The sequence below is a fragment of the Dromaius novaehollandiae genome, chromosome 5 (assembly GCF_036370855.1).
Source record: "Dromaius novaehollandiae isolate bDroNov1 chromosome 5, bDroNov1.hap1, whole genome shotgun sequence".
In the NCBI taxonomy this organism is placed as follows: Eukaryota; Metazoa; Chordata; class Aves; order Casuariiformes; family Dromaiidae; genus Dromaius; species Dromaius novaehollandiae.
The window spans coordinates 45,274,977-45,288,179 of NC_088102.1; the positions used below are offsets into that span (position 1 = coordinate 45,274,977).

Consider the following 13,203-nt stretch of genomic DNA (forward strand, 5'->3'; position numbering starts at 1 on the left):
TGATGCCATTGGCATGGTCTTGCCTCTATGTAAAAGTGAAGCAGTATGTTTTCATGTGAACATCCTTTTGCTCAACAGTAGAAATGATGAATACAGCTGTTTACTTCTAAGAACATCCGATAAAAACTGTTAAGGCTGCAATGCCATTGAACCTCACCATGGATGGGATCTATGCAGTGTGCCTGCCTGTCCATCCAATGCTGCACACTACTTAGGTTTCCCAGCATCTAGACAGATGTAAGATTATCTACGCTATCCCCTTTCTCTTTCTTGTGTTATCCACAATAAACAGTATTCTAACGAATACAGAGCCTGCGTACCTTTCCTACTGTAACAATATTTCTGTGCCCTGCATTCACATCCGTATGGGCTTGCTCAATCATGCCTCAGTCCTGAGGTCACTTGTCCCACCTGCAACATGAGCTGAAAACCAAATTGTCACATAGAGAATAAACTGTCATTGCTGCTATCCTCTGCTCTCCTGTGAGCTGAGTAAGGCCCTCTGGCTGCCGGTGGGGCCTCCAGAAGTGCGGGGCTGTTTGTGCCTTCTCCCATGCAGAGGAGCAGTGGTGACCACTATGTGGGACAGGGGATGGCAGTGGCCCTGATTTCATTGCTGTTCAGAAAACTCCGTTTGTGCACTGATGCCTCCTTCTTGCCCCAGCCTCACAGCAGTCCCTGCCTGTGTAATCCTCCTTCCACAGAGCTGCTTCCCTCATGCAAAGTAAAACAGGGTGTTTCTAAGCTTGTAGTTAATCCTGCACAAACACACTCCTCCACCTAGGTCATCTCAGCCATTCCTAAAAATTTCTCTCCAAAGTCAGGTGGGGGAGGATGGAAACAGGGAACACTCTTAGACAAGGGGGGGGGGGGGGGGGGGGCTGTGCAACTGCTCTTTGTACCAGTGGCCAGAGAGTCATTCCTCAGCTACCCTAATGCTAATATTTGCACATCCACTATGGAGATAAACATTACGGTTATATCTGCTGCACGGAGGCACAGCACAAAACATGCTCCCTGCTGGCAGAAAGCACTTTTGTGCCATGTGGCAGTTCCTGGGACTACCCTCACAGTGAGAAAACAGTGCCATTTTTTGCTTGTCATAGGAATCGCTAGAGCTTTCCCTGGTCTGGTAGCCCAGTTCATAGTTTATTTGTTAGCTGATGTCATGACACCCAAGCTAGTCCTGCCTCCCTATTCCTGGAAGCCCTTGTTTTCCTGGCTGTTTTGGGTTTGCATGTTCCTTGCTTGACAGTGCTTCTCTTTCCTTTTGGATTCATTTTAGTGTGTTCCACTGGTGTGGGAAAAAAAACAAGAGGCCAAACTTCACCCTGCCTCACCCTCCTTCTGGGAGTCTTAATGCAGTGGGAAGTATGCACAGAAAATGGCCTTGCTGACCTAACTGCGAAAAATATTTAAATTCCACAAGGACTATAGCAGCAGACACTCCTCCTGCTCCTTAGCACGGGTGAGGGAGGAGAAGGCGGAGGCAAGCTAGCAGTTCCAGACTATTCCAGTGCCAAAAATAGCTGTGGTTGAGCTTGCTGATAACTGCAGGGAGAAAAGACAACTGGACTCTGAAGGGGAAGGGTGGGCTTGTAGCTAAAAAGAGGACTGGGATTGGCTAAGCTCTCCCAGTCTTACTAAGCATGAGGCTACTAAAGAGTCCAGCCTCTGAGGAGATTCAGCTGTGGGGAACCAAGCCAGCATGGTGGGGAGGCAGTGATCCTGTGAAGAGCCCTGGGATGAGCAGAGTGAGCTGCTCTGGTAGGGGTGGCCATGAGCTGGCAGAGACTTCTCCAATCCAAATTCTCCCTGTAACCTGGGACAAGCTTGTCCTCTTGCTCCTCATGCCCTCTTGCCTGCTATGAAATGGGATACTAACTCTAGTCCCATAGCAGGGGCAGGGGCAGGCCTCCAGAGATTTTTGTGTGCGTGTTATGGTGTAGTTTCTGCCAGCAAAGTATGAAAAGGAAGATGCTGTGAGGGAAAGGAAAGGAAAGAAGCCAAGAGAGGAGGGATAAAGAGGAGCCTCAGCCCCACTGTCCCTGACACACCATGACCTCTGGAGCCCTGTTTCTTCATTTTGGTTCAATATTAACCTAGCAGGGCTGTGACTCCGCTTATTCTGTTCCCCTTGCGTTTCCCCTGCAGCCAGGGCTGTACAGCATGGCGCACAACAAAATCAGCATACTGAGGGGCCTGCTCTTTTCCAGCCTTCTGCACCTCACACTGAGCCATGATGGAGGTAAGATTCAATAGCTCAGGGAGAAGAAGTGCAGTACCACTGGGTGATGGAAGGAAGGAAAATGAGGTTATTTCTTCTCAAGAGTAAAGGCTGTGGGAGGCTCGCTAAGTAAAAGGGGGGAGGGGGGGATTATGAAAGCTGTAAGTTGGAAATTAAAGGGTTCAGACAGCAGCACAAGCATAGGGCTTTCCTGAGGAGAGGATGCAGCAGCCTCCAGCTGCTGGCAGAAAAGCCTGGTGACAACAACTCAGTGGATTTTGTGGGCCACGGGGCAGGTGGTAGGGAAGGGGGACAAGGCTAGGTCCAGGATCTTGCATGGCACAACTGTGGGCCTTCTTGGGCTACAGTTAGTCAGTTGACTTAGGGGGCTGCAATTCTCCATTTCCTCCTCTGCCTGCCCTCATCTCCACTTTTTGCCATCTGCAATACGTAGCTTTCCTGTGCTCGCTGCTCCTCATCTTTTATTACAGTCTCTACTCCATCTATCTTTTCCTAATCTAAGCCCATCACTGTGTGTGGGAAGCCCTGTTTATAGGTCTGAGAGCAGGGTCTCTGAACATGAAGACAGAATCAAACTGCACCTGCTGCAGCAGTCTGAGGTCAGCAAGACAGAATGCAGCAGTTGGCACAGAGCAAGAGCAAGCTCAGGCAAACAAGCCTCTCTCTAACTGCAAATGAGCAGAGCTGCTTTGCCAAGGATAATGGAAGATTCCCATCACTTCTGGTGCCTATATGAAAGCAACCCCCACAGACAGATTATAGAAAGACTGCACTGATCATTGGGTGGGGACTTGGGACCACCACTACATGGTGGAATAGGGGGGCTGGGCTGCAGGACTGTCACACCAGCTGAGTGTGATTTTTGAAAGCTACAAGAAGAGACATGGGGGCCCTCTCACTGTGAGCATCCCTTTGAGTGGCACTGTTCTGACTTGGTAGTTTTCCTGGACAAGGGGCAGGCACTGTCACTGCTCAAGCGCCCACGACGTGCCAACAAGGGATTTCTGGAAGAGATGCTTAAAGGCAACCTGGAGCGAGAGTGCCTAGAGGAGACATGTAGCTACGAGGAGGCCTTTGAAGCCCTTGAATCCACTGTTAGCACGGTATGTACACGCCCTATGGGTGCTCTTAAGAAACATTCCCTCAACCAGCTCCTGTAGTGAGAGACCAGCATACCACACTCACAGCCAGGGCCTGGGGGGTTGTAAGCCAGAGTTCTGGGATACAAAGCTGAGGCTGATGTGTGTGTACGCCCTAGGGAGAGCGTAGGCTTCCTGAGGGAGTTTCCCTCTGAGAGAGAGAAGGAGCCACTCCAGGGAATGCCTCTCAAAGCTTGGATTCTTTTCCTCCCCTTTTAAGCACAAAGTGAAAAGGAAAGAGCCTTCCTTCAGCCATCAGTCACAAACTGCACCTTCCACTTCAGCATGGTGCCACACATCTTTAATTGCCACAGCCCCCAGTGGCCCTCCAGAACACTCACAGAACAGCTGGCTTAGCAGCCAAATACTGAGCGCAGGTGCTGCAAGCCCCTTTGAGCTCAAGCTTTGGCACTGTCCCTTTTTGCGGCGTTTGGACCCACTCACTGCAAAATTTCTGTTTGCATCCTTTTGGGAAACGCTCCGAGCCCCAAGACCAGTATTAGTGCTGAATTCCACATTCCAGAAAATACAGTGGTAAAGAGATGAACATTTAAGAGTTTAAGCCAGCAAGATACAAGCGCTACAGAGTATTTCTAATGCAATCACTCTCAGGCATGATATCTCTGACAGATGTAGATCTAAAGAGCTGAGCAATACCTGCACATGATCTGTGGCCTCCGTTTCCTCACTGCTCTGGAGTATCCTCTGCCTTTTACCAGCCTTTAGAAGTTCTAGGTCCAATTCCTTGGACTTCTGCACAGTAGCACAGGTTTTGCTTCCACTGCATGTTGAGAGAACTTCTCTAAGCATCTCTGGCCTTTTTCAGAAATGCCAGTCCTCTCTGTTAGTCTGCTTAGCCTCAAATCCATAAAAAGTGATCAAAGTCTCTCCTTAGATGGTCCATTGCTGGATTAACAGCCTAACATGGATAGCAAATGTTCCTGCACAGTAACTGATCTTTGGTTGCACTGAGTTTGCATCTCTGCATTTGTTAGGCATAAGAATTTCCCTTGGCACATCCTGCCCGTTTTAGGTCAGTACAGAGGCTATAAAAATGAAGGCTCAGGACAGATTAACAATCAAAAATGTCTTTCATAGAGTGGTACAGACACCTGCAGACATTAGGTCAATTCATCACAGGGACACTGCTGTATTATGGTACTGCCTTTTATCAGCATAGGGCATAAAGCAAAGCACATTACATTGTGGTGGGATAAAAACATGTAGTTTGGGAGATCCAGGGTTATGAACAGAAAGGAGCTAAGCAGAAGCCACTATTTTAGTATTCCTCAACAGAGTTGTTCGATGTCCACTTACCTAGGGACAGTGGCTTTCAGATGAGGTGGTTTCCAGCCTTCAGACTGTTGGATCCGATAGAGATCTGATGTCTGGGTATTGCAGTGGTTCAGAAACAGAAACACCTGAAGTTCAGTGGGTTGCCTCCAAAATGTCTGCCTATTTAGGGCAGAGCTGTGACAGACTATTTGTTTCCTTAGTCTGATGAGAAGGAATACAGCTTTGCAGCAGATTTTTGCTTTGTTGGGTAGCATTTGATATCAGCAGAGCCTAGGTTAATTTGCTTCATTTGCTGTGATGGGGCATTCTCCTATGGATTTGAATTGCAGCAGTTAAGGAAGGTCTTACATTCTGTGTCTCTACTCTTAAGTATTTATACTTTTTTTTTCAGGAGAAGTTTTGGTCAAAATACCAAGGTAAGTTGCTTCAAGTTCTGCAGGTGTTCTGCTGTACTTCAGGCTGCATGAATGCATCCCAAAGATGCCTATTCCCTACTCTATTAGAAGGGCCCACTCTCCAGGACAAAGCACTTACATTTGTCCCTGAAAAACTGGTTCAAACCTTGATACCTATTTAGATTCCTTTCATATAATGGGTTTCTTTCTTCTTGTTCTGCTAGCATGTCAGGGCATAAGGATGTCCAGGACAGTTCTGGATGCTTGTCTGGAAGGTAAGAAATTCATGTTCACCTTATGAGCTCCCAGATACAGTGAGTACCAGAAACTTGCTTCCTGCAGAGATTATAAGGAAGAAAAATCTGAAGTTGGTGAGGCCCTCAGATTAGAAAGAAATAGCTTGAGGGCAGTTTCAAAGTCCTTTCTTCCTCTTCACTTCCCCCTTGAACATTTCACAAACAGCCTAACTCCCCATTGTAATAGTATAGGGTAGACACCCTTTCCCTATGATATAGTACCAAGTCCAGCTCTGGAAAAAGCTAGCCTGTCGGAACTGCTTCCGCCTGCACCTACAGCCAAAGCAAGGTACAGAGCCTCAGGGTGAGCTCTCTCTCTCTGATGAGGCAGAGATTAAGCTGTGTGCCCTTCCCATCCCATGAAGAAAATGTCTATGCTTGCACACATATGCTGTAAAAATTAAAGGGGATGGCACCTCTGACCTTGAAAAACATAACCTCCATGTCCCTTGGCTCCAGCTTACCCTGCGTTGGGATTTTGACAGGTAACTGCTCCACTGGTCTGGGCCAGAACTATCAGGGGACAATTAGTCACACCAAATCAGGGATTGAATGTCAAATGTGGACAAGCAAATATCCACATATACCTAAGTAAGTTCTTCTCCCTCATATCCCTAAAGGGTTCTCCAGGCTGTCCAGCCTTCCTTACCTAACAAGCCTTTTCTTATAGATTTAACACCACCATTCATCCCAACCTCATTGAGAACTACTGCAGGAATCCAGACAACAACCCAGCAGGCCCATGGTGCTACACCCGAGACCCAACGGTGCCACGGGAGGAATGTCCCATTCCAGTGTGTGGTATGCCTCAGCAAGCCTTTTACTGACAGGGAACTCCTTACACTAAGGCTGACAGTAAAAATGCATCAAGGAAGGGGAGAGTTTAGGAGGGAGGGATCTTACAGGAGCATACGTGCTTAGGAGTAAGGGACCTGTGTCCTAAAGGCTAAGAGGGGCTGAAGAGAAACCTTCACCGAGTCGCCCATCTGTCTACCTCAGATGGTTCCTTCTAATACGCTGTTTTCTCTAGACCAAACTAATCTAAATCTAGATCAAATCTGGCATCAACAGTCCCATGGAGTCTGCTGTAGTTTTGCCAACCTGAAGCACTCCAAAATCCTAATTCAGTTGCCTCTAAACCAGGACACTATGAAAGTAGTGAGTCATACTGTATTTTTTTTGTCAGAATTCCCACTTTTAGGACAACACCACTTCAATTTGTGTATGAATGTCCATCTTAAACATTCACTCATAGGGAAGAGCACTGTTACACACCCTCTCCTGTTAAGGAGAGCAGGTGCCCTTCTCTCACTTGGCAGGATGGAAAACTATCCTCGCACACTTACTTGTACCTTCCCATTCCTTCTTAACAACACAGAGCTGCCTCTTGTGGGGCTTGGCCTTTGTCTCAGAAGAAATGATAGAGAGTAGAAAGCAGAACACTTTCTCACAGCAGCAGCTTGGCTTCCAAAAGCAGAGGCAACAGCATGCTTCAACTCCTTTGAAAATCAAAGGGGTCAGCAACCATTTCGACCAAGAGGTGTTCTGAAGTAATAAAATTATTAACATGGCCCCTCTCTCCCATATGGCAAATCAAGGGAGAAATACTGCTCTGCCCTGGGATGATCAGCCATCTAAGACCATCTCTGTTCACCAGCTAGTTTCAGACCTACAGAGTAACCTACTGTTACAGTTATGCATACACATATCCGACAGGACTAGAAAAGCCTTGTTTTCTCATACACTGCAATCGTGTTGACATAAAATCAATGTCACAGACAATCAGCCTCCCTGATTAAGCTGACTGCTGCTTGCTGAGTGGCTCCAGCTGCACTCCAAAATGAGTAGTCAGAGGGTTTCTCTTCACATGGAGATTCCCACAGTGCTCAAGAAGTTGGCAGCTTAGGGTCAAGCAGCTACTGCAGAACAGATCACCTGGTGCCCACTCACCCAGGAAATTCTACTTAGAGCTTGCAGCCAGTGGAAGACTTGCAAAAAGAAGTGAAGAAAGACTAGCAGGAATACTCTTCTCTCATTATTTAGGGAAGAAATATCTTGACAGAAGTTCAGTTTGGGATTTTAGTAACATGACCATGTTTTGGGAGCCTTTACAGTGCTAAGTTACACATCTGAAAAGGCAGCACTGGAGGCCCTAAATCAGCAGTGCTGTGATGCCTGAGGTCCCCAGCCTTTGAGCTGGTTAAAAAAAGATGCCCTAAAAAGGAACAAAACATCGTGCCACTCAGATGTCAGGGACAGAGAAGCACAACAGGGAGTACCAGCCTCTTCTTACCTCCTGTTTAAAGAGGCACCTCTGACACTGCAATGACACACAATAAGGCTCACTGCTTAAAGAGTAGCAGCCTGTGGGAGCACAGGAGCTCTCAAACATGACGGAATGTCCCAGGAAACTGTGGGCTTTAGTGAAGGAGTTCAGGCCCAGATTTCAACACCAATATTTCCTAGCTCAAAGCTACAGCTTAGGTCACAGCTTTCTGCCTTTGCAGGTGAGGAGAGGACCACAGTTGAGTTCACTCCACGGGCCAAGCCTCCAGCCTCAACACAGCCATGTGAACAAGAAAAAGGCATGCTTTATACTGGAACCCTCTCAGTCACTGTCTCTGGGGATAAGTGTCTACCATGGAACTCTGAGAAGGCCAGAGAGGTGCTCCAAGGAAAAAACATTATCACAGAGGTGAAGCTGCTGGAAAATTATTGCAGGAATCCTGATGCAGATGATGAAGGTGTCTGGTGTGTCACAGATGAACCACCCAACTTTGAATACTGTAGCCTGCACTACTGTGGTGAGAAGCCTGCATTGGTTTGGGTATGCACATTGCAAGGCAGGGACAAGCAAAAACAAGATCTGTTACTGTGAAGAAGGGCCTGGCTTAAAGAAGGGGGGCAGAGATGAGGAAGTGGGTGTGCTACACATGTGAAAGTTGTTTGTGCAAATATCGTATGTACTAACCTGCCATACATATGCGTGGCTGTCATTTTCCCTCATTGTGCTCTTCTATAAAAAACCCTGAATATTGCGTAGCTCATTATACAATAAGCATTAAAAAATGGCAGTAGCTTTGAAACATCATTCCTTCATCATTCCCCTGGATGTGGAAAGGGACAGCTACATTCCTGATAAAGATGGAAACCTGCAGCTAGGCCTTTCACCATTTTTGTCTTTGTCTTTCGCAGACAGCTCTTTGGAGGATGGGAACGAACGGCTGGAGGGAATATCAGGACGTACTATCCTTTCTCAAGAGTTCAAAACTTTCTTTGATGAAAAAACTTTTGGTTCAGGTGAAGCAGGTGAGCATGAACTCTGGACACAGCATCACAGTTTGTAGAAAAAGTGCAGCTTCTTTGCACAGGGCACTCACTGTTCCTCAGAAACACCAGCTTGCCAAATACTGCATTTAAATTCCTTAAAAGGTTCATTAGAAGCTAATCTCCAGTTACAGATCAGGGAGCTAGTAGGAGCTCTCTTCCTAGGTTATTCCAGCTGAGCATGCTCACTGCAGGCAGTTCTCCATTGTGAATCAGGTAGAGTAACTAAGCCAGATTGCCTGTTTTTTCAGACTGCGGCATTCGTCCTCTATTTGAGAAGAAAAAGATACAGGACAAAAGTGAGAAGGAGCTGCTGGAGTCCTACATGAGCAGCAGAGTTGTGTACGGGGATGATGCAGAGGTTGGCAGTTCCCCCTGGTAAGCAATATCCCCTTACAGTCCTTCCTAGGTAATTGCACCTCCCTTCCCTTCAAGCAGGAGGAAATAAGAGTGTGTGACCCTCCTGTGTCAGGGAGCATGCAGTCAACATCACCTCTACTCACAGCTTCTCCAGGAAGTTGACAGCGCAGCACTAAAATAGCTAGAAAGAAACTCCTCCTCTCCTCTTGAGCCAAGTGCACAATTGCCAGGGAGAGCAGAAGTGCTGATGTGTTTCATCTTCATCTCCATCTCTTCCCTCCTTCCAGCCTTGCTGGAGGAAAGAGGATGAGAAAGCTCTGCAGGTAAAGGAAACATGGTAGAATTGCCTAGTACAGTGAACATACCTTCAGTTTTGGGGCTGAAAGCCTAGGGAAGTTTTTGCTGGAGAGCCACCTAGGCAGTCCTCTGTGTCAATATGGCACAATTCTCTTCACGGTTCACTGCAAGTTCTGCTTCAACCTTTAGTCCTGGTAAGACACAGGCCACTAACTTGAGCAATCTACCCACAGTTCTGCAACAGCTTGATGTCCCCATTGTAGACCAAGATACCTGCAAGGCATCCAACCACCAAGGTCAAAATCACTGCTAAGTCTTTTGCCTTCCTTGTCTCTTAGGCAGGTGATGCTCTACAAAAAGAGTCCTCAAGAGCTGCTGTGTGGTGCCAGCCTCATCAGTGACAGCTGGATCTTGACTGCTGCTCATTGTCTCTATTATCCACCCTGGGACAAGAACTTAACTACAAATGACATCTTGGTGCGGATTGGCAAGCACTTCAGGGCAAAGTAAGAGCCTGGAAGAAGTGAGAGTGAACTAGCCTTCCTCTTAGAGTAATGAGATAAAATAAGTTTGGGATATCATTCAGTATACAAGGGAAAAAAAATATATATAAGTATATGCAGCATGCCTCTCAAAAGTGGGATCTAATGGAGTTGTCATTTGCTGCTCTGGCTGATCCCTAAGGTTGAAATGAAAGGGAAGGTAGAGACCTGGAAGGTCTAAAGGGGCACTCCTTAATTAAGAGGAGAGTATTTTCTCAGAGGGTACAAAGCATCTGAGAGTATCATCAGCCCCAGCGGCTCTCAGTTGCTATTGTACAGACAGTTCTTTCCTTCCTAACAATTTCAGATATGAAAAGAACAAAGAGAAAATTGCTCTGTTGGATAAAATCATCATCCATCCCAAGTACAACTGGAAAGAGAACATGGACCGAGACATTGCACTCATGCACCTGAAGAGACCCGTCATCTTCAGTGACTACATCCATCCTGTCTGCCTGCCTACCAGAGAGGTTGTGCAGAGGTGAGGAGGTGGTATCACAGTTCTAAAAGGACAGGCTACAAAAACCTATTTGCAGCAAGGGAGCCAGGCAGGAGAACGTTATTGCAATAAGTGTGATTACAACCATGCTTCCTTCTACAGGCTGATGCTGGCAGGCTACAAAGGGCGGGTAACTGGCTGGGGAAACCTGAAAGAGACATGGGCTACTAACCCAAGCAACCTGCCCACAGTTCTGCAACAGCTCAACATTCCCATTGTAGACCAAGACACTTGCAAGGCATCCACCACAGTCAGAGTCACTGACAACATGTTCTGTGCAGGTAAGTGGCACTGGAGGCACAAGGCTAACTGCCACACCCTCAAAATGAAGGGTTTGAGCTCTTGACGGGGCTCGCACAGCCAGGTTACTTTCTGATAAGCTTAACACTGCCCTCCTAAAGAGTAACTTTCCCACGATAAGAACCCACTTTTCAGTTCTCAGACAACAGGAAGCCTGGAAAAATTAGAACTATGAGTAAAGTTCATAACACCACACTATGTCAGGTTAATTAGCCTAATGGGACCACTCTGCTATACATCAGCAACAACAACTGTGTAAGAACTGAGCACATATGAAATGAAATGGTTTAGGTACTTACTTAGTCAAAGGCCATAGTCCAGCTACTTTAATCAGCAACCCACTCTCTACTAACTTGTCTCAGTCCTTTGGAACCTATTCATACTTATGCCCACAACTTCTGTGGCAACAGGCTTCACAGATTAGTTATGGCTTGTCTGAAAAATGTAATTCCTCATGTTCTGTTAAATTTCCTGAAAACAGAGGTACACATCTGTACCCATCTCTTCAGAAAAAATTTCTCCTCCATATCATATACTATTTCTCCTCCATATCATATACTATTTCATAGATCTCTTACAGCTCTCTATCATTTCTCTTCCAAGCTAAGAAGCACTTTATTTAATCTCTCCTAACATAGAAGACATTCCATGCCTCCAATTCTCCTTTGCTGCACCTTCCTGAATCTCTTACTACTACATACTTCTGTCCTCTCTCAAGAAGGCAATACAGAATTAAAGATATAAACACATTGTGGATCTACGTACTGGTATAATACTTTCTGCTGTATTCTTTATTCCCACAGCCTTTATCAGTTCCTGCAAGCAAATCTTTAACAACTTCTGACAGTTTGTGGTGTTCAAAGCATCTAAACACAAACAATTGCTGGAGTTAGGATAGACATCAATTTCATGGCAGAGCACGCTGACAACAGTGTTCTTAGGGGTTTTTTTTTCTAGACAATATTCTTGAAAAATAGCTGAAATGCAGATATACAGGAGCACAAGGGAGACAAGTGACGAAAAAAATGCAAAGATATTGTTTAATTCATCAGGAATTAAAGTGAAATGCCCTTCCTCATTATTGTGAGACTGCAGGAAGATGGACACAGTCAGCTGGAAGAGGGAAAAGGCATAGCCTGCAGAATGAAAGGAAAAAAATAGAGGAGAATAATCTGTCTCAGTAGTGAATAGAATGAGAGAATGGTACATGGAATCCTGCACACACACAGAAGGTTGTAAAACAAGAGGAAAGCACAGTAGCTCAAGCTACTGCTGCAAACAAGGTGGCAGCTGACACTAAGGGAATCCTGAGAAAAGAAACAAGACAGGAACGAGAGCACAACAGGTGGCAAAGTAGTGCTGGAATCAGTAATGTTGCAAAGACAGAAGCAGAGTTAGCTCTTTTACATATAACATTAAAAACAAAGTAGTTTTCTAGAGAAAAAGATGACCATGAGAAAAGACCAGTTACTCCCCCTACAGTCAAATATCTGACTTTCTTCTTCTGGCCTGTAGGGTATAGTCCTGAAGACTCAAAGAGAGGAGATGCCTGTGAAGGGGACAGTGGGGGACCTTTTGTAATGAAGGTATGTTCAAGAAGTACAAGGTCATAAAAAAATGGAGCTAGGCTTGTGTTGAGCTGAACTTCTGTAATGGTCTAAGAAACAGCAGCAGAGACTGCTGAGCAGCTGAAGCAAAACCCTATCATGTTTAAGCCAAGCAACCAGGAAGATGCATCCTGCAATCATCCCGCTACTGAGCCCTCAGCCAATACAGAGACCAGCTGCAGAATTTAAGAGTGATAGCTGCTTCCCACTTAAATTTTTAAGAATGGAGACAAAATCATTCCAGCAAGCTAGGCTGTTATCTCATAGCTGGTAAGCTGTCAGTCTGAATTCCAAAGCAGTATCCATCACTGAGCAGACTAGGGTACTTACAAGGTTCAGACCTGAAAGACTCCTTCTGTGCGCCAATCCTACTTTTCTCTGTTTTAGAGCCCAGATGACAATCGCTGGTACCAAGTGGGAGTAGTTTCATGGGGAGAAGGCTGTGACCGAGACGATAAATATGGATTTTATACCCACGTATTCCGTCTGAAAAAGTGGATACGAAAAGCCATCGAAAGACATGGGTGATAAAGGAAGCGTTTCACTTGCTTGCTCTCTCAGTTTTGCTGCAGTGCTCCACTTTTTAAAAACACAAGCATAGAAGATTCTGAAGTAAAATAGTTCTAGGAATTTATCTTGACAAAGGAAAGTGTTCTCTCTCAAAAAATAAAGTCTTCCTTCTGTTTTAATGCTGAGTTTAGCTGCACTTGAATCTATACCATCAAAGCAGTTAGGAGAAAACAGAAAGGCACGAGTTGTATTACTAATTACCTGCTGTGCTTTGAACAAATTCTCCCCCTTTCTATCAGTTGTAAGCATCAGACGCCTACATGCAGATTTTACAACAGATGCAGATTTTAAACCTCAGATTATGACCTTAGACAAAGCACAGTAAAC

At 45.8% G+C, this 13,203-nt stretch overlaps 1 protein-coding gene across 1 annotated transcript; it reads left to right on the plus strand.

Moving 5' to 3' along the window:
- The first annotated feature begins 2,088 nt into the window (after positions 1-2,088).
- F2 (coagulation factor II, thrombin) lies at positions 2,089-12,995 on the plus strand. Its single transcript, XM_026093159.2, has 14 exons — positions 2,089-2,248; positions 3,188-3,351; positions 5,075-5,099; positions 5,303-5,353; positions 5,860-5,965; positions 6,045-6,175; positions 7,882-8,178; positions 8,570-8,683; positions 8,953-9,079; positions 9,697-9,864; positions 10,208-10,381; positions 10,502-10,680; positions 12,215-12,285; positions 12,694-12,995. The coding sequence occupies exons 1-14, from the start codon at positions 2,170-2,172 to the stop codon at positions 12,832-12,834; spliced, it is 1,827 nt and encodes a 608-aa protein (XP_025948944.1). The 5' UTR covers positions 2,089-2,169; the 3' UTR covers positions 12,835-12,995.
- The last annotated feature ends 208 nt before the right edge of the window (positions 12,996-13,203 follow it).

Coding starts and splice junctions, on each gene's coding strand:
- F2 (XM_026093159.2), top strand. CDS start 2,170: ATGGCGCACAACAAAATCAGCATACTGAGGGGCCTGCTCTTTTCCAGC. Junction 5,100..5,302: donor GTTTTGGTCAAAATACCAAG/GTAAGTTGCTTC, acceptor TTGTTCTGCTAG/CATGTCAGGGCATAAGGATG. Junction 6,176..7,881: donor ATGTCCCATTCCAGTGTGTG/GTATGCCTCAGC, acceptor CTGCCTTTGCAG/GTGAGGAGAGGACCACAGTT.